Source organism: Marmota marmota, unplaced genomic scaffold (assembly GCF_001458135.2).
Source record: "Marmota marmota marmota unplaced genomic scaffold, marMar, whole genome shotgun sequence".
NCBI lineage: Eukaryota > Metazoa > Chordata > Mammalia > Rodentia > Sciuridae > Marmota > Marmota marmota.
In genome coordinates, this window is record NW_026000081.1 from 2,565,322 (window position 1) to 2,589,430 (window position 24,109).

A 24,109-nucleotide genomic window follows, 5' to 3' on the forward strand; every position below is an offset into this window, starting at 1 on the left:
CTCTAGTTCTCCTCAGCTCTGGATCTGTTCCAGGCTGAGTGGCCTTGGGGATTGTGTAAGGGCTGGCAGGACCGTGGGGGTGAGGCAGGGAGGGGTGGGGTAGAAGAGAGGGGAGGGCTGCAGCCTGAGGCCTCTGACCCCTCTGAAATGATCTGGCACTCACTTTCCTGGGGGGTGGGTAGAAGACACAGGATACCACAGAAGGTCATATGGCCTGGTCTGTAGCAGGGCTGGAGATGAGGTTAGGTTGGGGTACAGTGACACTGGTTTCACTCAGTCTGAATTTTCTGTTCTGCTTCAGGGGAATAATTAAAGGTGGCTTGGCCTTTCAAGTTTGTTCACGGCCCCTGTCTAATTTCACCCAGGATTTGCTGAGTCACTGGGTGAGACCTGGGCTCTCTTGTAAGTTGCACAGCTATATTCTGAGCCCCTTCATCCTGCTAGAGCCATCTTCTTGTTTTAAACCAGACATACCAGAAGCATCCCCATGAAAAAGGAGAAGGTTTGTGCAGACGGAGAGGGACAGGGTTCCCTACAGAGAGGACCAGGGGAAAGTGCGGCAGAGAACTCAGAACTGGAGAGACAGAGCCAGGTTCCATCCAGCTCGTCCAACTCACTGTGAGCTGTGTGGGAAGGGAAAGTGAGGACCGAGGGACAGGTAAGCGAGAAATGAAAGACGGGGACCAGGCAGAGATACACACGAGAGACAAATGAAGGCCATCTCTCTGTAGGAGAGAGAGGCAACACAGGCCTGAGTTCTGGGACTTTTATGGGGGAGACTCAGGAACCAGAGCCCAGAGGGTCCTTCCTAATGTGCAGTGAAGGGTCGGGTTGGTATGAGGGAGTGGTGAGCCTTACTCAGAAACGCCCACGGGCCAGAAAGCAAAACTTTTTCCTTAAAATGGCGGCTGTCACTTAAGATGGCCATCCAGATGCTAAGCAAGGACCTTAGAGTGTGAGCATGAGGAAGTTCCTTAACCTCTCTGCCCTTCGGCTTCCCTGTTGATAAATGCTGAATATAGAACTTAATCTTGCAGGATTGCTGAGTGGATTTTCTAAACCTACATTGTAATTTCTAGTGGGTATAAAACACCTTGCATAGGGTCCATTCACGGGAAATTTAAGGGTGTCCTTCCAGACCCTAGAAACTGGGGTGACTGTGCGCTGCTCAGCACTGGAGCTCTCCTGGCAGGGCTGCTCCTGCACTGGGGCTGCTCCAGCCCAGTGGGGCAGCAGCCCTGAGCTCCTGCTTCCTCTCGCCACTCACAGGGCCTGAAGAATACATGAAGTCCAGCCGCTTCCTCCCAACACCTGTGTTCACAGAGATGGCCACAGGTAGGGCCTAGGGGAGGGCAGGAGCAGGGTGTGAGGAGCCTGTCTCCTTCCTGCCACCCAGGTCCTGAGGAGCAGCCGGACCCCCGCACCCTCTCGTTCCTTCCCCTTCTTTTTATTCCCTTCTCACACCCGAGGCCTTATCAGCCCCCTTTTCTCCCACCAAACCCAGTCCCATTCAGGACCTTTAAACCTCAGCTCCTCATTTTCCCCATCCTAACCTTTCAGTGTCCTGAATTAAACCAACCCAAAGTCCAGCGGCTGTGCGAGCTTTGACTGTTCCCTCCCTCTGGAGCTAGGCCCTGTGCTGCCCAGTGTTACCCACTATTGCCCGCTGCTCACCCTGGTCCCCAGTAAGGACCCTGCAGTAGCCCTGGCCTGCTGCCCATCAAGCCTGAACCCCACTTGTTCTTCACTTGTCCTGTTGCCTCTGGCTCCCTGCACTCACAGCCTTTCACTGCTACTTCCAAGGGACTGACTCTGACCCGGGCACTGGTTCATGGGGATTCTGGTGGGGGTCAGAAGGAATTTTGAGACTTCCTGGTCCCATTTTTGACAGTGGCCCAGGAGACTGACTGTCTAGAAAATGGAGGAGTCCTTTCTGTCAGGAATCTCCCTTCCTCCTGAGCATCCCAGAGCCTTCCCAAGGGGAAGCAGGCCTGTGTGTGTGAGTGACCATGGACCAGGGTAGTCGAGTCCCCAGCTGGGACAGCCAGGACGCTTCCTGCCTTCCTGTTTGGCGGTACCCCATCTGTGCACAGATGGACAGTTGTATGCCAACAGCTATACAAAGAGGCATGGCCAAAGTTGTGAGCCACTATAAGTTCCCACCCCCCAACCTAACAAAAGGCCAGAGCTTAATCATTTTGGTGGATTTTGGTCCCTAGTTAATCTCCCAGGATCCTGGCTCTACTTAATTTTCTAGATGTCTTCAAGGTGTCCTCTCATGGCTTCCTACACAACTGGAAAGGAGACCTTCTTTCTTGGTCAATCCTTCACCTCCTTGGGCCCTGGTGAAAACTGTAAATGTCTTATCCTGGTACCGGTGTCGTTAATTTTCTCTGAATGAGCATAGACCAGTAGGGTGGACCTTGAGTCTTCGGATGAACTTACTGACTCCTTCTGTAATAAGCACATCTGATGAGAAGGGCAATGACTCACTGGAGTCTCTGTGTAGATGGTCTGCTTTGATCCTTCACTCCGTCTCCTTCATCCTGAGGTCTCTAAATCTCTAAGCGATGGCACATGTTTGTAATCCCAGAACTAGGGAGGCTGAGGCAGGATGATTGCAAGGTCAAAGCCAGCTTTTTTCAGCAATTTAGTGGGGTCCTGGGTAACTTAGCAAGACCCTGTTTCAAAATCAAAATTTTAAAAAAAATGGCTCAGTGTTTAATGCCCCTGGGTTTAACCCCCAGTATCATGGGGATCTACAGGCTGACATTATACTACTTTACCCTCTTTCCCAAACATTCCTAGAAGAGGCTTATTCTCTCAGATTCCTTAATCACCATTCCTTTATCTGCATCCCATCCTCCTGAAATAATGTTAATTTCACTATAGAGGGAACTTATGAGGAAACTTCAAAAGAAGTTTCTAGTCACTCAGCAATTTCCATCCATGGTACCAGAATGAGTTGTTATACTTTGTATGTAGGCGTGTTTGTCAGCTTTCCATTACTATAGCAAAATACCTGAGATAATGAACTTATGAAGACAAAAGGTTCATTTTGGCTCATGGTTTTAGAACCACAGCAAGTTCCTACCCACTACCTTAAAAAAGGCTGAAGCTTAATTATTTTGGTGGATTTTGGTTCATAGCCAATCTGCCTGCCTCAATCTCTAGGGTATATCTCATTTTTTCTTGTGTTTTCCTCACCTTGAAATAAAAAAAGCTCCCCTAATTGCTGCCTTTGCCTCATTATATACTTATATATCTGCACCAGGGTAATTATTTAATCTTACAGATAAACACAAGGATCAAGAAACAAAATATGGCCCTACAATTGACCCTCAATCTCCAATAACAAAAATTTCTAATAATTATCAGGGTTTAAAACAGATTATCCAGAAAGACATGCTGGTATTGTAGGTCAAATATTCAGGCAAAGCCAAGCTAGAAGAAAACATTGCAAATCAACAAGATTGCTTATCCAAAAACTATATATTCAGAAATACATACATTAAACATGGGTCGCTGGGTGCAGTGGTGCATGCCTGTAATCCCAGTGGCTCGGAGGCTGAGGAAGGAGGATCTCAGGTTCAAAGCCAGCCTCAGCAACGGCGAGGTGCTAAGCAACTCAGTGATACCCTGTCTTTAAATAAACTACAAAATAGGGCTGGGGATATGATTCAGTGGTTGAGTGCCCCTGAGTTCAATCCCTGGTACCCATCCCCCAATAAAAATAAAAAAATATGGGTCAAGCCCTGTACATGCATGGCCCATAATTGTACATCTAAATGGCCAATAAGCACATGAAAACATGATAAAGAGCATTAGACAGCAGAGTGGTTATAAATTCCATAAGATCCTAGTATATGTCTACTACAATAGTTGATATTACTAGACCCAACAGTAGTTGGTGAATTTATGGAGTAAGTGGAACTCTCACTCATTGGTCTCATACATTGGGCAACCACTTTGGAATGCTAGCAATATCAAGCAGAGCTAAACATGCAAGAGCCTGTAGTCCCGAATCCCCACCCAACCAGAATGAGTACTTACGTCTTCCTAGAGTCACGTGCAATGAGGTTGAACAGTTTTATTTTAAACAGCCAATAACTTACAGCCACACAAATTCCACCAACAGAAGGACAAAAAATGTGTTTTGTTAACATAATTCCATAATTCATATAACATAATACTATAATGCAACAAAAATCATGTGCTAATGCTACCTACGACAATATGAATAAGCCTGGCAGATATGAAGTTACATGAAGTAAAAGAACAAAGACGTAAGTGCATACTGTATCATTCCATGTTCATGAAAATAACTCCATGGTGATAGTAAGTGCATGATAGAGGGTGTAAAATTCCTACTGAAGGGACCTGTAGGGTGCAGGTAGTGTATACTTTACGTGATTACCCAAAATTCACAAATGCCAAAATCCATGTCTTTTTTTTTTTTTTTAAAAAATATTTTTTAGACATTGATGGGCCTTTATTTTGTTCATTTATTTATATGTGGTGCTAAGAATCAAACCCACTGCCTCACACATGCTAGGCAAGTGCTCTACCACTGAGCTACAGCCCCAGCTCCAAAACCCATGTCTTTATTATCTACTTTCCCCACTTAGGATGCCAATAGCAGGGGGTACATGTTTTGGTTTCTGTTTGTTCCCTGGGGTTATAGGTATCTATATCATATCTACAAGAGCCCCCGATACTATTAGTGTGTGCTCAATGAATAATTATTAGGCAAAATATTTTCTATCTTTTGTGATAGACCTCCAAATTCTCTTGATTTTTCTTGATGCCTATGTTTTAAGTGGGTGAGATTGTCATGTATAATACATTCTCAGGCTCTGCTCCTCTTCTCGTTCACATTTCACTTAAAAATCTGCACTTATTGGCAGTCCACATGTGTGCATACACCTCATAATGAATGGATCTCTGGCATTTTTCTGTAGGTATAGTTTGCATAGTTGTCTCATGCTATTGGACAAGTGGATTTTTCTGATTTTGGCCTATGTTGTATATAATACTCTGTCTTTAAACCAATTTCTTATTCTAATTTTGTTTTTTTTACCAGGCATGATCCCCAAAGCAGACACTATGAGGAAAGGATAACATGGTTGATATTATTATAACAGATGATTTGAATGCTCTCCGGGGAGCATAGACTTATTTAAGGTGCCATGAAGAACGCTATGGATCTGATTCTGCATCACCTGAGACACTTAGGGGTCTAATATTTTTTCCTACAGTACTTTTATTGGTTTAAAATAATACCATGAAGTGTGTTACCTTGACCCTTTGTTAATTATTGTTATTATTTTGGGGGGGGATACTGGGGATTGAACCCAGGGGCACTCGACTGCTGAGCCACATCCCCAGCCCTAGTTTGTAGTTTATTTATAGACAGGGTCTCACTGAGTTGCTTAGTGCCTCGCTTTTGCTGATGCTGGCTTTGAACTTGCAATCCTCCTGCCTCAGTCTCCTGAGCCGCTGGGATTACAGGTGTGTGCCACTGCACCTGGCTTGGATGTTCTCTTCACTAAGAAATGATGAATACTTGAGGTAATGGATATGCTAAATACCCTGATTTGATTATTACATAACATTTTTATGTATCAAAACATCACATTATGCTCCATAATATGCACAATTATTATGTGTCAATTGCAAATAAAACTTTAAGAAAATAACATGTAAACTTTAAAATGTGAAAAAATAGAATAAAGCAATTTCAGGATGCAATTCTTTGTAGTTAAAGCAAGTCTTGTGTGATGAAGCTTTTATTTCAACTAATAATATATTTATGTGTATCGTGGATCATGTGATGCATGTATTTTTTAACTTTCTATTTTGATACAGTATCAGACTTTGAGAAAATTTGCAAAAAAGAGCACAAAGAACTCTATGTACCCCAGCTGTTCACTGTGTCCCCTCTCCCTCCTCCACACCCTCCTCTCTCTGTCTGACCCTCCCCAGCATACTGGTCAGGAGCACAGGGCGCTCTTGACCACAACACCATGTTCTTTCTCTAAGATACCAGCACCTGATAGTGGACCCAGACCCATAACCCCTTACGCCCCACCGCCCTTTCTTCCCAGGGCAGGTCTCTCATGCCATAGAGGGGTGGAGTTTATGACAATTCATGTCACACCTTCTTCTTTGGAAAGCTTTGAAAATTCACGCCACAAATTCCTGAAGAACAAGTGTAATTTTGTGGTATCATTTTTCTTTATGGTGCATTATGACTCTATTCAGATCTTCATTTCTTTTAACAAATTTTAACATGCTTGAGTTTGTTCTACTTAGCTGTAAGATGAATATGTTGCTGAGAAAAAAAAAGCTTCCCTAACTTGAGAAATTATTTCTGTTGATTTTTTTCTTCATTCTATTATTAACTTATTATTTCCCTTTTAATTTTTGTCATTGGACAAATGCTTTACGAATTTAAAGGTTTTAGAGAACCAACTATTGGTTTCTTAAGGGTTATGGATGAAAGTTTCAATATTTTTCTCCTTGGCATTCTTTATTATTTTCCATAATTTTCTAACCTTAAACATTGTTGCTAACTTTCTAAAATCCCTAAATTGCCTTATTCTTGGTATCTCAGACATGTAGGGAATTTTTTTCCCCTTAATTCCAATTTGGCAATATCTTATAAACGGTGATTTTTATTTTCTTCTTTTCAGATTTAAGAGCATGTTCTTTCTATTCTGGATGTTCTAAGTTTACCTAGATGATATTTAACAGATTTAATTTCTTAAAAAATTTGTCTGTTGATCTCTTATTTTTTTTATTGGTTGTTCAAAACATTACAAAGCTCATGACATATCATCTTTCATACATTTGACTCAAGTGGGTTATAAACTCCCATTTTTACCCCAAATACAAATTGCAGAATCACATCTGTTACACATTCACATTTTTCCATAATGGCATATTAGTGACTGTTGTATTCTGCTACCTTTCCTATCCCTTACTATCCCCCCTCCCCTCCCCTCCCATCTTCCCTCTCTACCTCATCTGCTGTTGTTCAATTCTCTCCCTTGTTCCCCCCCCTTTCCCCTCACAACCTCTTATATGTAATTTTGTGTAACATTGAGGGTCTCCTACCATTTCCATATGATTTCCCTTCTCTCTCCCTTTCTCTCCCACCACTCGTCTCTGTTTAATGTTAATCTTTTCCTCATGCTCTTCCTCCCTGTTCTGTTCTTAGTTGCTCTGTTGATCTCTTCTTTCCTTCCTTTCCCCCCTTCCTTCCTTCGTTTCTTCTTTCTTTTTTTTCTTTCTCTCTTCCTTCCTCCCTCTCTCTCTCTTTCTTTCCTCTTCCTTTTTCCCCCCCTAGGATTGGGAGATTGAATCCAGGGTGCTTTTCCACTGAGTTGCATCCCCAGAGTCTCACAAAGTTGCTGAGGTTAGCCTGAATTTGTGATCTTCTGCCTCAGACTCCGGAATCACTGGGATTACAGGCATGTGCCACTAGATCCAGTTGTTGATATTTATTTCTACTAAAAAATTATTTAGTACTTAATTTTATGTTGAATATCTGTGAATTTTCCATGAGGGTGACTGCATGTCACCCACAGACCTGGAAGGAGTTTTGAAATCTAGTCCAGAAGTCACTTTGTAGGGGTTTGGCTAAATTTCATCCCACATATTTTGATTATCCCAGTGTGTTCCTCTAAACATTTAGAATTGGTCCACACAATACCATCAGAGCACGTAGATGTTCAGTGGAAAAAGCAACATTGGGGTGGGACTTTCTGAGAGGTCAGGTAGGCACAATCCCTTGTTTCAGACCACTTTCAAGTATCCTAATCCCCACAGCTCCCTGGTGCCTTTCAGAGACCCAAGTCACCCTTTTGGATGATCCTCCTCCTGGGCCCTGGGGCTCACCTTGGAGAACTGCTGGTCTCCTTCTTTCCCTCCTTCTATAGAGCTTCCTCCTCTGAAGGGGCCCCTGCGTTCTGGCCCCACCTTCCCAGCTGCTCAGAGTCCTTGTCCTGGGCAGCATGACCTCCTCCTGCACTTGACCTCTTTCCCTCTCCACTATGCTCACTAAGTATGTGCCATATTTCCAAAATCCTCCCAGGTAATATCCACTGAATTTTGGTCCTTAATAGCTAAACTGCATTCACATGGACTGTCTTCTACCACAAACGTTTTTCCGGTGGATAGAGACCAGATAGTTGAACATCAGTGTATAACATCTGTCCTGTGTCTTTCAAAATCATGATTCTAATTCATGTTAATCATTTAGTTTACTCATTTATCATTCTGGTTAATGGTTTTTCAAAAAATCATTTCCACAGTGGGATTTAGAAATATTTTCTTTTGAAACGGAAGATGTGTAAAACCCAAAGCCAGAAACAGTTAATGTACTAGAACTGTAACAATCAGGGCCCCAGTACACTGTCCTGTAGCCTTTAGGGTAATTCACTTTGAGGCCAGAGGTTGCTTCTTGAGATCCGAGCTGGGAGGTTTGGTCCTGTTTGAATGGGAGATCTCTAACAGCGACTGCACTCTGCTAACCCCAGAGACATGATCTCTGAATAGACACCTTGGTCGAGACGTGTAGACCTCTTGATTTTTAGGAATTACTGAGGACGAAGAGGAGCATTAATCTCTCAGGTTGAATGATTCCATTTTGACGTGACCTGGCAGGCTGAGTCTTCAGAGCCAGAAGGGTTTTCGCCCAGGAGCCAAGACTGAGTAATGTGAGGAGGGGAAGGAGGAACAACGACCTTGCTCTGTCACCAACGGACCTGTCTTTAAGTGCGCAGCCACTCCTGCACACCCAGCAGAGTGGGGCGGGAAGCCGCTGACGCGGACGGGGACTGGAGAAGGTGAGCCTTGCTCCACCCTCCGAGGGTCCAGGCTCGCCCTCGGGCTGGAGGGAATCCGGGGCGGGGCTGGGCGGGCCACAGACCCAACCCAAACCAGGCTCCACCCCTCTGTGCGGCCGCCTCAGACTGAAGTCGGAGGCCAGCCTGGCAGAGGTTTTTCACTCAGCTTAGCCCACCATGCCTATGACACTAGGATACTGGGACGTCCGCGGGGTGAGCTAGGGGACGGCATGGCAGGTGGGATGGGGATGTGGGACTGGGACCTGAGGAGTGGCTGGGGGCTTGGTTCTAGATGATGGGTCCTCTTCAGTGCTTACTGGAGCTCTCTGATTGTTCAGGAGAGTTTTGCCTGTGTGTGTGTGTGTGTGTGTGTGTGTGTGTGTGTAGGATAAGTGTAGAGGGTGAGTGGTGTCCCCTTGGAGGAATTGAAGTCACACAATCAGGGTCCCTCCATCTCTGACCTCTGCCATGGCCATCTCTCCCAGCTGGCTCACCCCATCTGCCTGCTCCTGGAATACACAGACTCAAGCTATGAGGAGAAGAGATACACCATGGGGGACGGTAATGTCACCCTCCTGTTCAAACACCAGCCTGCCTCTTGTTGGTTGTTGCCTAGCACTCATGCCCAGACCATCTGTTGCTCGGGTCTGCAGGCCTGCTGCACCTAAAGCCTGGCCCTCCCAGAAACCTCTTTGACAGTATATTTTGGCCTTTCAATGCAAGATCTGAGAGGGGATTGCTGTGGCCTTCTGTATCTGTAATTAGAATGGGTTCCCCTTAGCCCCTGCCTAAACCCTTTTTAAGCCTCACTCATGTAGGGTCCACAGCCCTTATAAACATTCTTTACTCCTGTAACCTTGGAATATGAGGCTGAGAGACTCAGATTCCAGATCCACTCTTTCAGGGTTCTTACCTCTGATTCTTTGGGAGGGTGCTGGGGAACAAGGGCTGGACTCAGTGGGGTTTGTTTCACATCATCTTCTCCACAGCTCCCGACTATGACAAAAGCCAGTGGCTGAGTGAGAAATTCAAGCTGAGCCTGGACTTTCCCAATGTAGGTGTGGAGGATGGGGTGGTTGGGGAAGTGATTGAATCCCTACCTCATCTCGTTGCCCTGCTTAGTTGTGAGGTGTCTACACTGTCTTTCTATGGCAGCTGTGTCCCAGCTCATTCATTCATTCTATGGTATGCTGATGTAGTGTTTACCATGGGCCAGACACATCAAGTGCCAGGTCTCAGGTGGGGGACTGGGAAATGGTTGTTCCACCTGATCTTCCCTGGTTGTCCATTCAGCTGCCCTACTTGATTGACGGGCCTCACAGGATCACCCAGAGCAACGCCATCCTGCGCTACATTGCCCGCAAGCACAACCTGTGTGAGTGGGGCTGGCTGCAGGGTGTGGGGGATGGTGGCCATGTCTCTTGCTTGGCTGGGGTGGGAGGCTGAGGGTGTATCTCTGTTGCGTGGACTGCAGGTGGGGAGACAGAAGAGGAGAAGATTCGTGTGGACATTTTGGAGAACCAGGCTATGGACTCTCGCATGCAGTTTGGCAGGCTTTGCTACAACCCTGACTTTGTAGGTCTCCCTATGGTGCTGGGTGAGGCAGGGCCCAAATTCTTGCATTCCCATCAACACTACTCCTACATGTCTTACCCACAAAAGGTGGTTTGTACATCACTGGTGACAGTCGTAGGGCCAGTGTTCCACTGCTCTTTGACTTCCCATCCCCTCTAACAAATGGGGTCTGGTACCAGCGGGAGTTTAACAAATGGTGGTGCAGTGAATGGAAGCTGGACCCTGACCCAGACTTGGGGAAGATGGAGACTCAGCCCTGGTGGCTGGGGCTATGCACACCACTGGTGATGCCGGCCTCTCTGCCAAGGAGCTTGTGTCTGAGGGTGGTGACCACTGATTTCTGTCTCAGGAAAAACTGAAACCTGAGTTCTTAGAAGGCCTCCCTGAGAAGATGAAGCTTTACTCACAGTTCCTGGGGAAGCACCCATGGTTTGCAGGGGAGAAGGTAAAGAGGGAGGGAGATGGGGAGGAAAAGTGTCCTTCTTCCCAGGTTGTGGAGCTTCCAGTCCACTCATTCTTGGCTTTCTGCAGATCACCTTTGTGGATTTCATCGCTTATGATGTCCTTGACCAGCACCGTCTGTTTGAACCCAAGTGCCTTGATGCATTCCCAAACCTGAAGGACTTCATGTCCCGCTTTGAGGTGATGCCCCTGCTCCTCCTCATTCTTGAATGTCCTTTTTCCCTTCTCCCTTTATGATGCTTTCCTAGTCCTGAAGGTGAAGGAAGAGTAACCAGCATTTATTGAGCACTGTCTTTATATGCCAGGACCTGCACTCACATCTTGTATTTATGGCATCAAAGTTATCTTTACAATATTCCTACAAGGCTGATGGAATTATGAGTCCCACTGGGTAGACATGGAAACTGAGACTGTAGAGGATAAGCCATTTGCTCAGGGTCCCAGTGCCACTGAAGGCCCTGGTGGGTGGCTGTCCCTGCCTTCTGTCAGAAGGAGCAGCCTGGGTTTCACAGTCCAGGATGCTGTGCAGGAGGAGAGCGAGGCAGGGTGTGTGCAGCTGGAGGTGGGAGGCTGAGGTGAGGCTGGGGGACTGGCAGAGCAAGGCCCAGACAGTGTTGAGAGCTGCTCTGCAGCAGGCTTGGCTCCATCAGATGCCACCCAGGGAAGCACTAGGACCCCAGGGTGGTGACTGGTGCTTATGAGTACACATGTGGGGACCCTTGGGGACTTTATTATGGCTCTTTGGATGGTTGGGATCTTGCTTTCAGCCAGCATCCTCTCTCCTCTTGAGTATCTCAAGCGTTCTGTGTGTGAGCTGGGGTCGTACACTGATTTTCACTCCTATTCAGTGTCTCCTCCACACGAGCTTTGGTGTCAGGCCCAGTGGACATGTAAGGAGGCCCCATCCTGGGACCAAGTGCAGCAGAGATTGGCAGGCACCTGACTAAGAGTTGCCAGTAGTGCCACTTGGGTGCTGAGGATCACAGCCTGCCCTCCCCTCACAGCCAATCATGGGTCACCCCAGGTCCACTTGTTTGTCACTAACAACCTGCTTTAGTAGAGATTTGGGAATCTGAGGTGCTATTGCCACAGTTATTTCAGCCTGAGATTTTTTTTTCTTTCCTATTCCCCATCTAATGATGTGTTTTTGTATCTAGTTCTTTTAGCTCTGCATCTATCGGAGTGAGTAGCTTCAGGGATTGTGCAAGGGCTGGCAGGACTGGTGGGGTGGGGTAGGGTGGTCTGGGGTAGAGGACAGGAGAGGGCCGAAACCTGAGGACTGCTAGCTCTTTCCTGTGGAGATAGCCCAGGATCTTGAATCCATTCACATTTTGTGGGCACTGAATCCTGAAAAGATAGTGCACAGCACACCTAAGTGTCATTCAACCCAGTCTCCTCTAGCAGGGACAAAGATGAGGTAGGTAGGCACATGGTGAATCGGGGCTCAGTCAGGTACCAGGTTTCAGAGTTTGGGGTTTTTGCTCTGGTTGAATGATAAAAGCTGATCAGCACTTCTCTTGGTGGTTCACCTCTCCTTGTTTACGTATACCCAGGATTTGCTGAGTCACTGGGTCACTTTTCTGTCTATTAAACTGTACAGGCATGTTGCCAACCCCTTTGTTCTACTAGATTTTGGGCAAATAGAGGCAAGAAGGAGCCTGGCTGTGCAAGATTTGTGCAGACAAAGAGTGTCAGGGCCTCCTGTGAAAAGGGGAAAAGAGATTGTATCAGAGAGGCCACAGAATTAGAGAGACAGGGCCAGGCTCCATCCAGCCCTTTCCCATGTACCAGCTCTGTGAGCATGAGGAAGTCCCTTAACTTCTCTGTACCTTGGATTCCTTCCAGATAAATTCTGCACAACTAATCTTGTGGGATCATTGAGTGTAATTGAGTATAACTTCCAATGAAATAAAACCCTCATCACCGCATTCAGTGTCCCCTAAGTCCCAGGAAATTGGTTTCCTTCCAGAGCTCAAACCTGAGCCAACTGTTCTGTGCTCAGCCCTTGAACCCTCCTGGCAAGCCTGCTCCTGGAATGGGGCAGCAGCCCTGAGCTCCTGCTTTCTCTCTCCCATTCACAGGGCCTGAGGAAGATCTCTGACTACATGAAGTCTAGCCGCTTCCTCCCCAGGCCTATTTTTACAAAGATGGCCCATTGGTATAAAAAACAGTAAACTGTCATGCCAAGGTTAAATGTGGATCCAAGGTTGCCCCTGCTGTTCTGGGTCCTGGGGCACAACTAACTCTCAGCACCCTGGCATCTGTCTTCTCATTCCCTTCTTCTTCTTTCCACAACCTTCTCCTCTGCAAGGCCTCATTGCCTTCCTTTTCTCCTAATCAACCCCTTGTCTAGGTAAATCCACTGTAAGTTACAGCTCCCCTTCTTTATCCCTATCCTAAATCCAACCAGACAGTCCTCAGCTCTGCTTTTAGGAGCATGACTGACCCTGTGCTCCCCTGCACTGCCCCAAACTCCAGTACTACCTGGTGAGCTGGCTCTGGTCCCCAGCATGGCAGCTGCCCAGCCCTGTCTGACTCCAATAAAGTCTGGACCACACTTGCTCTGTGTCTGTGTCATTGCCTCTTACCCTCGGGGCTCACTGTGTGGCTGTGGTCTGTTGTCCACAGCAGGAACTGGGTGCATGGGGGTGTGGGGTGGGTGCTCTGTGTAGTCAGAAAGGGTATGAGGTCACTTAAGGTTGTCGCTGTCCCCTGTCCATGTCCCTGTGGTCCTTACCATGGGATTCCTATAGAAGGGTGCTCCTTCCATGCCAGGGTTCCTCATCCATGTGGTAGAGTGTAAGGGTCCATAGGCCATGTGCAGCTGGGTGTCATGGTTCAGAGAGGTGCTGGGCTGATGGGAAGGGGCTAAGGAGCCCACAGGTGACCGCATTCTGATCCTTCTCCTGGAAGTGTTCCTGGTCTGGACAGCCCTCCTCTGTGTTCCCAGGACGTTCTCCATGAACACACCCCACTGTGTTGTAGTTGGTGTTGTGGCTTTTGTCACCCCACTCAGTCACAAGCTCATTGAGGAGAGGGCACAGGGCTTGTTGGACTTTTTATCTCTGATATGTCTGGTAGTGTCTGGTATATAGTCAATGGTCAGGAAATTTGGGAACTTCAAAATTCATTACAGCAATTCCTGAGTAACAAGTGTGTTTTGGCTTATGGTTTTTCTTTATTATGCATTATTAGTTCATTCAAACTTAATTTCTTAAAAAGATGTTGATATATTTGTATTTATCCAATTGGTTGTCTCCTCAATTTTGAAATAATTTGTACTAATTTTTAAGTCTTTTTTTCTTAGTCCTGAGGTTTGTTAACTTGAAATTTTCTTTGGGGTTTTTGTTGTTGGACTAATGCTCTATAATTTAGCTAAAGGGGCTGGGGATGTAGCTCAACTGGTAGAGTGCTTGTCTCGCTTGCACAAGGCCCTGGGTTCAATCTCTAGCACCCCCCAAAATAAGTAAATAAATAAATAAATTTAGCTAATGTTTAGGAAGAATTGATTACTGGTTTCCTAAGCATATTAATAAAAGTTCAATAATTTTCTTCTTTGTTTTATCTCGTTTTACACAATTTTTGAAAAAAACATTGAACTGTGTTGTTATTGGTCGAACTAAAATCCCTAGTATGTTTAACCTAAGTGTTCTTTTTCTTCTTCTTTTTTTTTTGTGGTGACGGGGATCAAACCCATGGCCTGACCCATACTGACCTGTACCCCAGCCCTTAACCATTTCTTAATATGGTCAGGACGTAGGATGCTCTTTTTCTCATTCCATCTGGTGGAAATCTAGGAAATAGTGATATTCATCTGATTTTTTCAGAGATAAGAAAATATACTGTATTTTCTGAATTTACCAAAACAATATTTAAAGAGAATTTGAAAAAATTTCCATGAAGTAGAACTTATTGAATTAATTTGTTGGTATTATTTCTATGGTGATATCTTTAAAATTCTGAGGCCATTATAGGTAGGATTTCTGTGATTTTTACCTTGAGAGTGTCAGTATATCACTCGCAGACCTAGAAGGAGTCATGGAATCTTGTCCAGAGGTCACTCTATGGGCCCTTACTCAAATTTCATCCCATATAATTTGATTATCCCATAGTATTCCTCTAAAAAATTAGAACTGGTCCACACAGTACTGTTGGGACAGAGCACATAGATATCCAGGAGACCAGGCAATATTGGGGTGAATTTCTTTGAGGTCACATCCATCTAACTGTCTCTAATCCCACTGCTCCCTAGTCCCTTTCAGAGACCATGTCACCCATTTGGATGGTCCTTCTGGACCCTGGAATCCCCCTTGGCGAACCTGTTCATCTCCTTCTTCCCCTCCTTCTGCAGAGCTGTTCTCTTCCTCTGGAGGGGCCCCGGTGCTCTGGCTCCACCCTCCCAGATGCTCAGAGTCCTTGTCCTAGGCAACATGGCCTCCTTTTCCTTCACTTGACTTCTCTCCCTCTCCGCTATGCTCAGTGTAGAAAAACACAAAGATGTGTCTCCTATTTCCAAAAGCTCTTCCCTGTAGTTCCCACCTGTCTTCAGTCCTTAAGAGCCAAACTGCAGGCAATTTGAAGGATGATCTCAGTCATGGGAGTGTCTCTGTGTTGGCACATCCACAAGTGTATTTTCAAAAAGGAGGGAACAACAGGATGCACACCAATGTAAAATATCCATCCTCTGTCTTTCAAAATTTTTCATCTCATTAATTTTGGTTTTAAAAATCACTTCCTCAATTGGATCTAGAAATTTTATGTGTCTGTGCTAAGGATTTATCAAACTGATTATGACAAACCTTGATGTATAATGAGAACTTAATAATTCAGAGGCCCGTGTATGTAGGTGTGCTGCTCTTACCTCACTTTAGGCAAAACGACATAGGGGTTTACTCTGGCGCCTGAGGCTGCAGCCAGAGCTTAGACACAGGTGATTTGAGTTGGGAGAATTGAACCTGACTGAAGGCAGCATTTGTAACAGGGACTGCACTCCAAGTGACATGGTCTCAGTCAGCTCCTCCATTTTACAGAGACATGCAGGGTGCGTCATTTCTTTGAATTAATAGGGATAAGATGACCTTTATCTGTGCTCCTTCATGCCCACTCCACACCTTGTTCCTGTCGGGGAAAACCTTTACTGATATGCTGGGTTTACACCCTGCAGTCTCAACAAAGTCTTAGCTAATTTCCAAACTTTACTTCCTACAGAGCAACAATCTTGCCCTTTAACATAGAAACCCATTTCATTTTTAGTTCCACTCACCTGTGTTCAAATTTTTGTTATGTCTTGTCAAATCCTTTACATAGTTCAAAATCAATCAGAGCAATTTGTCCTACCTCTCTTCATTTTGAAACAGTCTCCTAACACCTTTCCGTTGGGGACCTCTCTCCTGACCTCCAGACCCACATGAGAAAGTCCAGCACAGCAAGGCAGCTGTCCTCAAGAAGGCCGGGTGGCCTTGTGGTCAGTGTTGACAGGTGCTGGTGCTACAGTTCTGAGGCACTCCTGCTGGACAGCCACGTGGCTGTGGGACCCTGTGTCTGCCACTCCCAGCAGAGCCATGCTGTAGCTGGAGGCTGCCGACAGCAGACGGCACCTGAGAGCCAGGTCTCTGAGGCTCTTCGAGAACATGCTGCTGATGCCTCTCTGCTTTTCCAGCTGACTGAATTTTACAAAACATATTTTCTTTACCTGTAGCATACTTGGATAGGACCTTGTCCTGGTGAGGGTTGCACCCCAGGTCCTGGATCCCAGAGTGACATCAAAGACCATCTGAGACTCCTTCTCATACCAAGAACACGCATGGGTCAGGAGCCAGGGCCAGGGCCAGGGCCGGAATACAGGGACCTGGAGAGCTGAGGTCTGGTCCTGGCCTACCTGTGTCCTGTGCAGAGTCTTCCAGCGTCCCTCTGAGCCCCTTCCTGTTTCTCCGTGGTAGCAGGAGAGGTGTCTGCTCTTTGGAGAATAGAATCTTCACCCAAGCACATACCCCAGTTGTGACCACTGCTGCTGCTCAGTGTGAGAGATTCTCAGCAATTGGGCAGTACCTCAGTGTCCCCCTCTCTGTCTGGTTCTTGAATTTACTTACACAAACAGGGTCAAAATAGTAATTGGCTAATTTGTATACTCCTTAGCCTGGTGACTGAAGGGCCACATCCCCCAAATTCCCTATGGAAAAATAGGGAGACCACATATTTCTGGGGGGCTTTCCTATTTCATTGACACCATTCCTTTATTCACGAGGCTCCTATCGCTTATAAAGCATTGAGGAACTTTGAGATTGTTCAGTGATGGATGCTGAATGAAACTCCCAGTTTGGGAGCACCTGGCCCTGGCTGCTTGAACCTCCCTGAGCACGCAGGAACTCGGCTGAGCAATGCAAGGTTGGAAAGAACAGTCTTGCTCTTTCACTGTCTGGCCTGTCTTCAAGAGCACTGCCAGCTGCCTGTGGACTCAGCAAGTGAGTGGGGTGGGGAGAGGGGAACAGGGAGCTTCTGGCCGGACTAAGGAGAAGGCTAGCAGAGCCTGGCTTTTGGCTTCTGGGCACCCAGCCCAGGTTCTGGGACCATCCCTGCACTGGATCTTACTCCTCCCTCCCCTGGGCTCTGGCAGGCACTCAGGACTCCGGGTTGGTGGGAATCGGGGGCGGGGTGGGGAGGGCCTAAAACCAGACCAGAACTAGGCTCCACCTTCTGCACCCCAGGCTCTCTCAGAAGTTGAAAGCCAACCTAGCATAGAGGCCTGTGCACAGCACCATGCCTATGACACTGGGATACTGGGACATCCGCGGGGTGAGCTAAGGGTCCGTCTAGCTGGTGAGAGGGGGACAGGGCAGGCACTTTGCTGAGCAGTAGGGAGTCTCCTTCTAGGAGACAGATCCCTGTCAGCACCTGCTGGAGCTCTCTGCCTGTCCATGTCAGAAGGCCTTTGCCACCCTTTATGTGTGTGTGTGTGTGTGTGTGTGTGTGTGTGTGTGTAGTGGGTAAAGGTGGGTGGGGTTTGTTTGGAAGAGAGGAAATCATACAGGCAGGGTCCCTCCATCTCTGACCTCTGCCATGGCCATCTCTCCCAGCTGGCTCACCCCATCCGCCTGCTCCTGGAATACACAGACTCAAGCTATGAGGAGAAGAGATACACCATGGGGGACGGTAATGGCACCCTCCTGTTCAGACCCTACCCGGCTTCTGCTGATTGGTGCCTAGCAATCTATGCCAGGCCACTGTTTTTCACCTTAACAGCCCTCCCTTCTCTGCATGCAGGGGCTGCCCATTCTTCAGACTTCTGTGAGGGTGCATTTTGGTCTTCCAAGACAAGACTCTGGGAGTGGAGAGCTGGCTCCTCTTTTCTTTGTGATTTCGGTGGGTTCCCCTTAGCCCTTGCCTGAACATTTTGTAAACCTCAGTCATGTTGGGTTCACGGCCCTTAGAAACTTTTTTTACCTTTTAACCTTGGAAGGTGAGGCTGAGTGACTTAGATTCCAGATCCACTTCTTAGGGGTCTTGCCCCTGCCTCCTTGTGAGGGTCCTGGGAAGGAGGGTTGGACTCAGTGGGGTTTGTTTCACATCATCTTCTCCACAGCTCCGGACTATGACAGAAGCCAGTGGCTGAGTGAGAAATTCAAGCTGAGCCTGGACTTTCCCAATGTAGGTGTGGAGGATGGGGTGGTTGGGAAGTGATTGAATCCCTACCTCATCTCGTTGCCCTGCTTAGTTGTGAGGATCAGTGCTTCTGCTCAGCTACTCTCAATTCTAGGTGTCTACACTGTCTTTCTATGGCAGCTGTGTCCCAGCTCATTCATTCATTCTATGGTATGCTGATGTAGTGATTACCATGGGCCAGACACAACAAGTGCCAGGTCTCACAGGACCTAACTCAGGGAAGAGAGACTGTGGGACCAGGTGTTCCACCTGACCTTCCCTGGTTGTCCATCCAGCTGCCCTACTTAATCGATGGAGTTCAGAAGATCACCCAAAGCAACGCCATCCTGCGCTACATTGCCCGCAAGCATAACCTGTGTGAGTGGGGCTGGCTGCAGGGTGTGGGGGATGGTGGCCATGTCCCTGGCTTGGCTGGGGTGGGATGCTGAGGGTGCACCTCTGTTGCATGGAGTACAGGTGGGGAGACAGAAGAGGAGAAGACTCGTGTGGACATTTTGGAGAACCAGGCTTTGGACACTCGCATGCAGCTTGCCATGGTCTGCTACAGCCCTGACTTTGTGAGTCACCCATTGCCTGGATCATTACATTGGAATAGGAGTTAATCTCTTTGGTTCACATCTACACTGGTCCACAAGACTGATTCTCCAAGGAATTATTTGTCTTAACAAATTGACCCCTAGAATTCCCAAATCTTATCAAATAAACACTGTGAGTCAGTTGCCACCAAACTTAGGGTATTGCAGGTTGGAAATTCAGTTCCTTGACGTAGAGTTGGTATTTAGGATCCTTTTAATCTCTGACCTTTAATCCCTGCTATAGGCTTTCTCTCCTAGCTGTTCATACTATCTGCCTGCTACTAGGACACTATGAAAACCATGAGAAAAAGAATCACAAGGTGGGGGATTGTAATGCATCCTTGTCTTTGGGCATCTGCCATATGTTGCCCCCATGCTGTGTCCTCTAGACCAGCATGAATCAGGACCTTGTCTTAATACACAGCTCAGGGTCAGCCAGGGCTGACCCTTTTCCTTCCTTCTGTCCCTTTTCCTCCTTCAAATACTCCCCAACCTTGTGCCCTACTCAAATGTTCATTTTATACCTTTTTACCCCACTAGGTAGAACTTTGTTTTTTTTCTTCTGAGATCTTTTAGTACTTTGCTTCTTTGAATCTATTCAACATCTGACTCCAGAGCCTGCCAGGTACTCCCATTCTCCTGGGTCTGATGCATGGGAAGTGGTTTGAAGATGAGTGGTGCAGTTTCAGGGCCTGCAAGTTCCTGTCTGACTTGTATCACTCTGAGAGATGGGGATGCTACCAAGTAAGAGTCTAAGAAATAGTGATGCAGGGAATAGATGCTGGCTCAGGCCTAGGCTGCGGGAAGTTGCCGCTCAGCCTTGGCAGCTGGGGCCATGGACACCACTGGCAAAACTAGCCTCTCTGTCAGGGAGCCCTTGTCTGAGGGTGGTGACAGCTGATTTCTGTTTCAGGAGAAAAGGAAGCCTGAGTACTTGGAGACCCTGCCTGAGAAGATGAAGCTCTACTCACAGTTCCTGGGGAAGCACCCATGGTTTGCAGGGGACAAGGTAAAAGGAAGAAATCTTTAGGTGTCACTCTTTCCAGGATACAGAATTTTGTGTCCACTCATTCTTGTCTTTCTGCAGATCACCTTTGTGGATTTCATCGCTTATGATGTCCTTGACCTACACCGTCTGTTTGAACCCAAGTGCCTTGATGCATTCCCAAACCTGAAGGACTTCATGTCCCGCTTTGAGGTGATGCCCCTGCTCCTCCTCATTCTTGAATGTCCTTTTTCCATTCTCCCTTTATGATGCTTTCCTAGTCCTGAAGGTGAAGGAAGAGTAACCAGCATTTATTGAGCACTGTCTTTATATGCCAGGACCTGCACTCACATCTTGTATTTATGGCGTCAAAGTTATCTTTACAATATTCCTACAAGGCTGATGGAATTATGAGTCCCACTGGGTAGATATGGAAACTGAGACTGTAGAGGATAAGTCATTTGCTCAGGGTCGTAGTGCCTGAAGGCCCTGGTGGGTGGCTGTCCCTGCCTTCTGTCAGAAGGAGCAGCCTGGGTTTCACAGTCCAGGATGCTGTGCAGGAGGAGAGCAAGGCAGGGTGTGTGCAGCTGGAGGTGGGAGGCTGAGGTGAGGCTGGGGGACTGGCAGAGCAAGGCCCAGACAGTGTTGAGAGCTGCTCTGCAATAGGCTTGGCTCCATCAGGGTACTACCTGGGTAAGCACTGGGACCCCAGGGTGGTGGCTGGTGCTTATGAGTACACATGTGGGGACCCTTGGGGGATTTTTGTCTGCATTGTTCTATGGTGGAAGATGTTCTTTCCCTTCCTCTCTCCCTACCTGTTTTTTTCCTAATACCCCAGCTTTTCATCGGGGTAGTGGAGTCTTATACTTATTTTCATTTGGTTTCACAGATAGTCTCCTCCATATGAGGTTTGCTCTCAGCACAGTGGTGCATGTAGAGATGTCCTCATCCTGGAACTGAGTATAGCAGGGAACAGCAGGCACCAGACTAGGGTACCCATGGTGCCACCTGAGTGCTGAGGAGCACAGCTTGCACTTCATCTTAGAGTCAGTTATAGGTCACCCAGGTCCACTTGTCACCAACAAAACCTACTTTAGTAGAGCTTTGGGAATTTGAGATGTTAGTGCAAGAGGTTTTTCAACCTGAGATCTGTGTTCCCTTCCCACTTTCACTGAGCTCAGAAAGTGATCTGCTTCTCAGCTTGTTTTTATCAGTGCTGGTTCTGGTCCCAGGCTAAGTGGCCTTGAGGATTGTGCAAGAGCTGGCAGGACCATGGGGTGAGGGAGGGAGTGTTGCAGCCAGAGGCCAGAATGGCCTGGATTGTTGGGAACAGGCAGCCTGTTCTTTGAGTCCTTTAGGAATTATCTAGGAACTCAACTCTTGGTAAGAAGGCACACAATACATCTGAAATGTCATTTCTTATGGTTCCCTATATCAGGGCTGCAGGTGAGGTTGGTTGGTACACAGGGAGATTGAACTTCAGTACCACAGGGAGAAATTTGGACTTTTTGATGACCAAGTTTTAATTAGATCCCTGCCCAGCCTTTTCTTGTGGGCCTCCCTCTGTTTTTATACTGGCATCTGGGATTTGCTGAGTCACTGCATGATATCTCTTTGATCTCTGCAGAGCTGCTCTGGCATGTTCTCCTCACCTTTGTGTTGCTAGATCCTTCCAGTGTGCAAACTCAGGCAACAAGGAGTGGAAGAAAAAGGAGACTATTTCTGCAGATAGAGTGATGGGGCCTCTGTGGGTAGGGGAGGAGGGGAGTGCAACAAACAGAATACAAGATTAGAGATATGGAGCCAGGCCTTATCCAGCTTGTCCCACTTACTAGCTGTGTAAGCATGAGGAAGTCGCCTAACCATTCTGCACCTCAGGTACCCTCCTAATAGACGGTGATGGTAGGACCAACCTTTCAGGGCTGTTGTATTTTTTGAACCTACATTGTACTCTAAAGGTTCATCTACCCCAAATGGTAGTCCTTATTAAAGTAGTGCACTTGTTAAAGGAAATCAATGAGTGACTTTAGCTGAGCTGTGGACCTAAACTGACTGCTGTCTGTGCTCAGCATGTAAGCCCACTTAAAAGGCTGCTCCTGGAGTGGGCTGCTCTAACTCCAGAGGGGCAGCAGCCCTGAGCTCCTGCCTCTCTCCCATTCACAGGGCCTGAAGAAGATCTCTGCCTACATGAAGTCCAGCCGCTTCCTCCCAACACCTATGTATTCCAAGATGGCTGCATGGGGCAACAAGTAGGACTCTGCCTGCCAGGACCAGGGGAGGGGATCCATCGCTGCCCTGATGGCCCTGGACCTGGGGCACAGCTAGTGCACTGCCTCAAGGCACCAGTTGTCTCCTTCTTTCCACTCCCTTCTCCTCTGCAAGACCTCATTGGCTCCCTTTCTTCTACCCAAGCCCTTCTCCAATCAGACCTCTGCAAGCTTCAGTTCTCTATCCTTTTTCAGCAAAGTCCCCTCCTCCTCTTTCTCCTCTCTTCCCTGAATCCAGATAGGCCTCTCAGTGTCACAGGAAAGCAGGGAGCTGAAACTCCAAACCTCAGTTCTTGTATTTGGACAAAAGAAAATTTAAAGTCAGACACCAAAAGCCATGCAAGAGAACTGTATTATAAGTGACAATCGAGTGGAAAAGAGATGAAAATGAAGTAAAAGCAAAGTAAGGCACCAGCTGAGAACCCGAAGGGGGTGGCATCTCTGAGCACAGGATGACCAAGGACACAATGTCGTCTCCAAAGTTATTACTATTTGCTGTTTACCAAGAGAACTGGGGACCAACTTCTACACTCTTTGCCAATCAGGTGTTCAATTCCTTCACCCAATTCCTGGGTGGTAGAATTTTTGAACTGTCATGGTAGTTATCCTATTTAGGGGGGCTTCATCTGCAAGTCATCTACATCCATGTTAATGTGGGCATTAGAGTCAGTAGCTGGTCAGAAGTTACCTCAGTGCACCTGCACTACTAAAGCAATCTTCCTTCCCAGACAAATAGAGACACCTTTAGCCATACTTCCTAGCTTTCCACCAACCTCAATGGAGTTAGTCCCATTGATTCTATTTTTTTAAACATATTTTTCCATTAGTTCCTTTGCTTCTGTTTATTTTCTACAAATGAACTACCACCCTTTCCTTTCTCAGCCACTTTGAAGGTAGTTCAAAAAGAACCTAAAATAACTTAATACTTTTGACCTTACCATTCATTTCATTGCTCATTACTGTCTACTACCTAACTCTCAGCTCTGCTTGGAGGAGCATGACTGAGTCCATGCTCCCCTGCACTGCCCCAAACTCTAGTACTACTTGGTGAGCTGGCTCTGGTCCCCAGCATGGCAGCTGCCCAGCCCTGTCTGACCCCAATAAAGCCTGGACCACACTTGCTCTGTATCTGTGTCATTGCCTCTAACCCTTGGGTCTCACTGTGTGGCTGTGGTCAGAGCCTCTTTGTTCTGTTGTCCACAGCAGGAACTGGATTCATGGGGGGTGTTGGGGGTGGGTGCTCTGTGTGGTCAGACAGGGTATGAGGTCATTTAAGGTTGTTGCTGTCCCCTCTCCATGTCCCTATGGTCCTCATCATGGGATTCCTATAGAAGGGTGCTCCTTCCATGCCAGGGTTCCTCATCCATGTGGCAGGGAGTAAGGCTCCATAGGCCATGTGCAGCTAGGTGTCATGGTTCAGAGAGGTGCTGGGCTGATGGGAAGGGGCTAAGGAGCCCACAGGTGACCATCTTCTGACCCTTCTCCTGGAAGCGTTCCTGGTCTGGACAGCTCTCCTCTGTGTTCCCAGGACATTCTCCATGAACACACCCCACTGTGTTGTAGTTGGTGTTGTGTCTGTTGTCACCCCACTCAGTCACAAGCTCATTGAGGAGAGGGCACAGGGCTTGTTGGACTTTTTATCTCTGATATGTCTGGAAGTGTCTGGTATATAGTCAATGCTCAAGAAATTTGGAAATTGGAAAGGATTATCTCTGAGGAAGCCTTGGCCTGCCT

General features: G+C 47.1%; 1 protein-coding gene across 8 annotated transcripts in view; it reads left to right on the plus strand.

The window, feature by feature from the left end:
* The window catches only part of LOC107158576 (glutathione S-transferase Mu 1), a 32,941-nt gene extending 9,446 nt beyond the window's left edge, over positions 1-23,495 (plus strand). Inside the window, exons 1-9 of one of the 8 annotated variants that reach the window (XM_015505030.2) lie at positions 17,526-17,681; positions 17,963-18,038; positions 18,150-18,248; positions 18,469-18,533; positions 18,824-18,905; positions 19,005-19,105; positions 20,037-20,132; positions 20,211-20,321; positions 22,272-23,495. In XM_015505030.2, coding sequence (XP_015360516.1) covers positions 17,646-17,681; positions 17,963-18,038; positions 18,150-18,248; positions 18,469-18,533; positions 18,824-18,905; positions 19,005-19,105; positions 20,037-20,132; positions 20,211-20,321; positions 22,272-22,361 — 756 coding nt within the window. In that variant the 5' untranslated portion in view covers positions 17,526-17,645 and the 3' untranslated portion in view covers positions 22,362-23,495. Of the gene's footprint in view, positions 1-8,909; positions 9,066-9,337; positions 9,414-9,841; positions 9,907-10,145; positions 10,228-10,326; positions 10,428-10,776; positions 10,873-10,958; positions 11,070-12,970; positions 13,329-17,525; positions 17,693-17,962; positions 18,039-18,149; positions 18,249-18,468; positions 18,534-18,823; positions 18,906-19,004; positions 19,106-20,036; positions 20,133-20,210; positions 20,322-21,735 lie in introns of those variants that run through there. The other 7 variants (XM_048815127.1, XM_015505037.2, XM_048815129.1 and 4 more) reach the window with 7 other exon arrangements.
* The last annotated feature ends 614 nt before the right edge of the window (positions 23,496-24,109 follow it).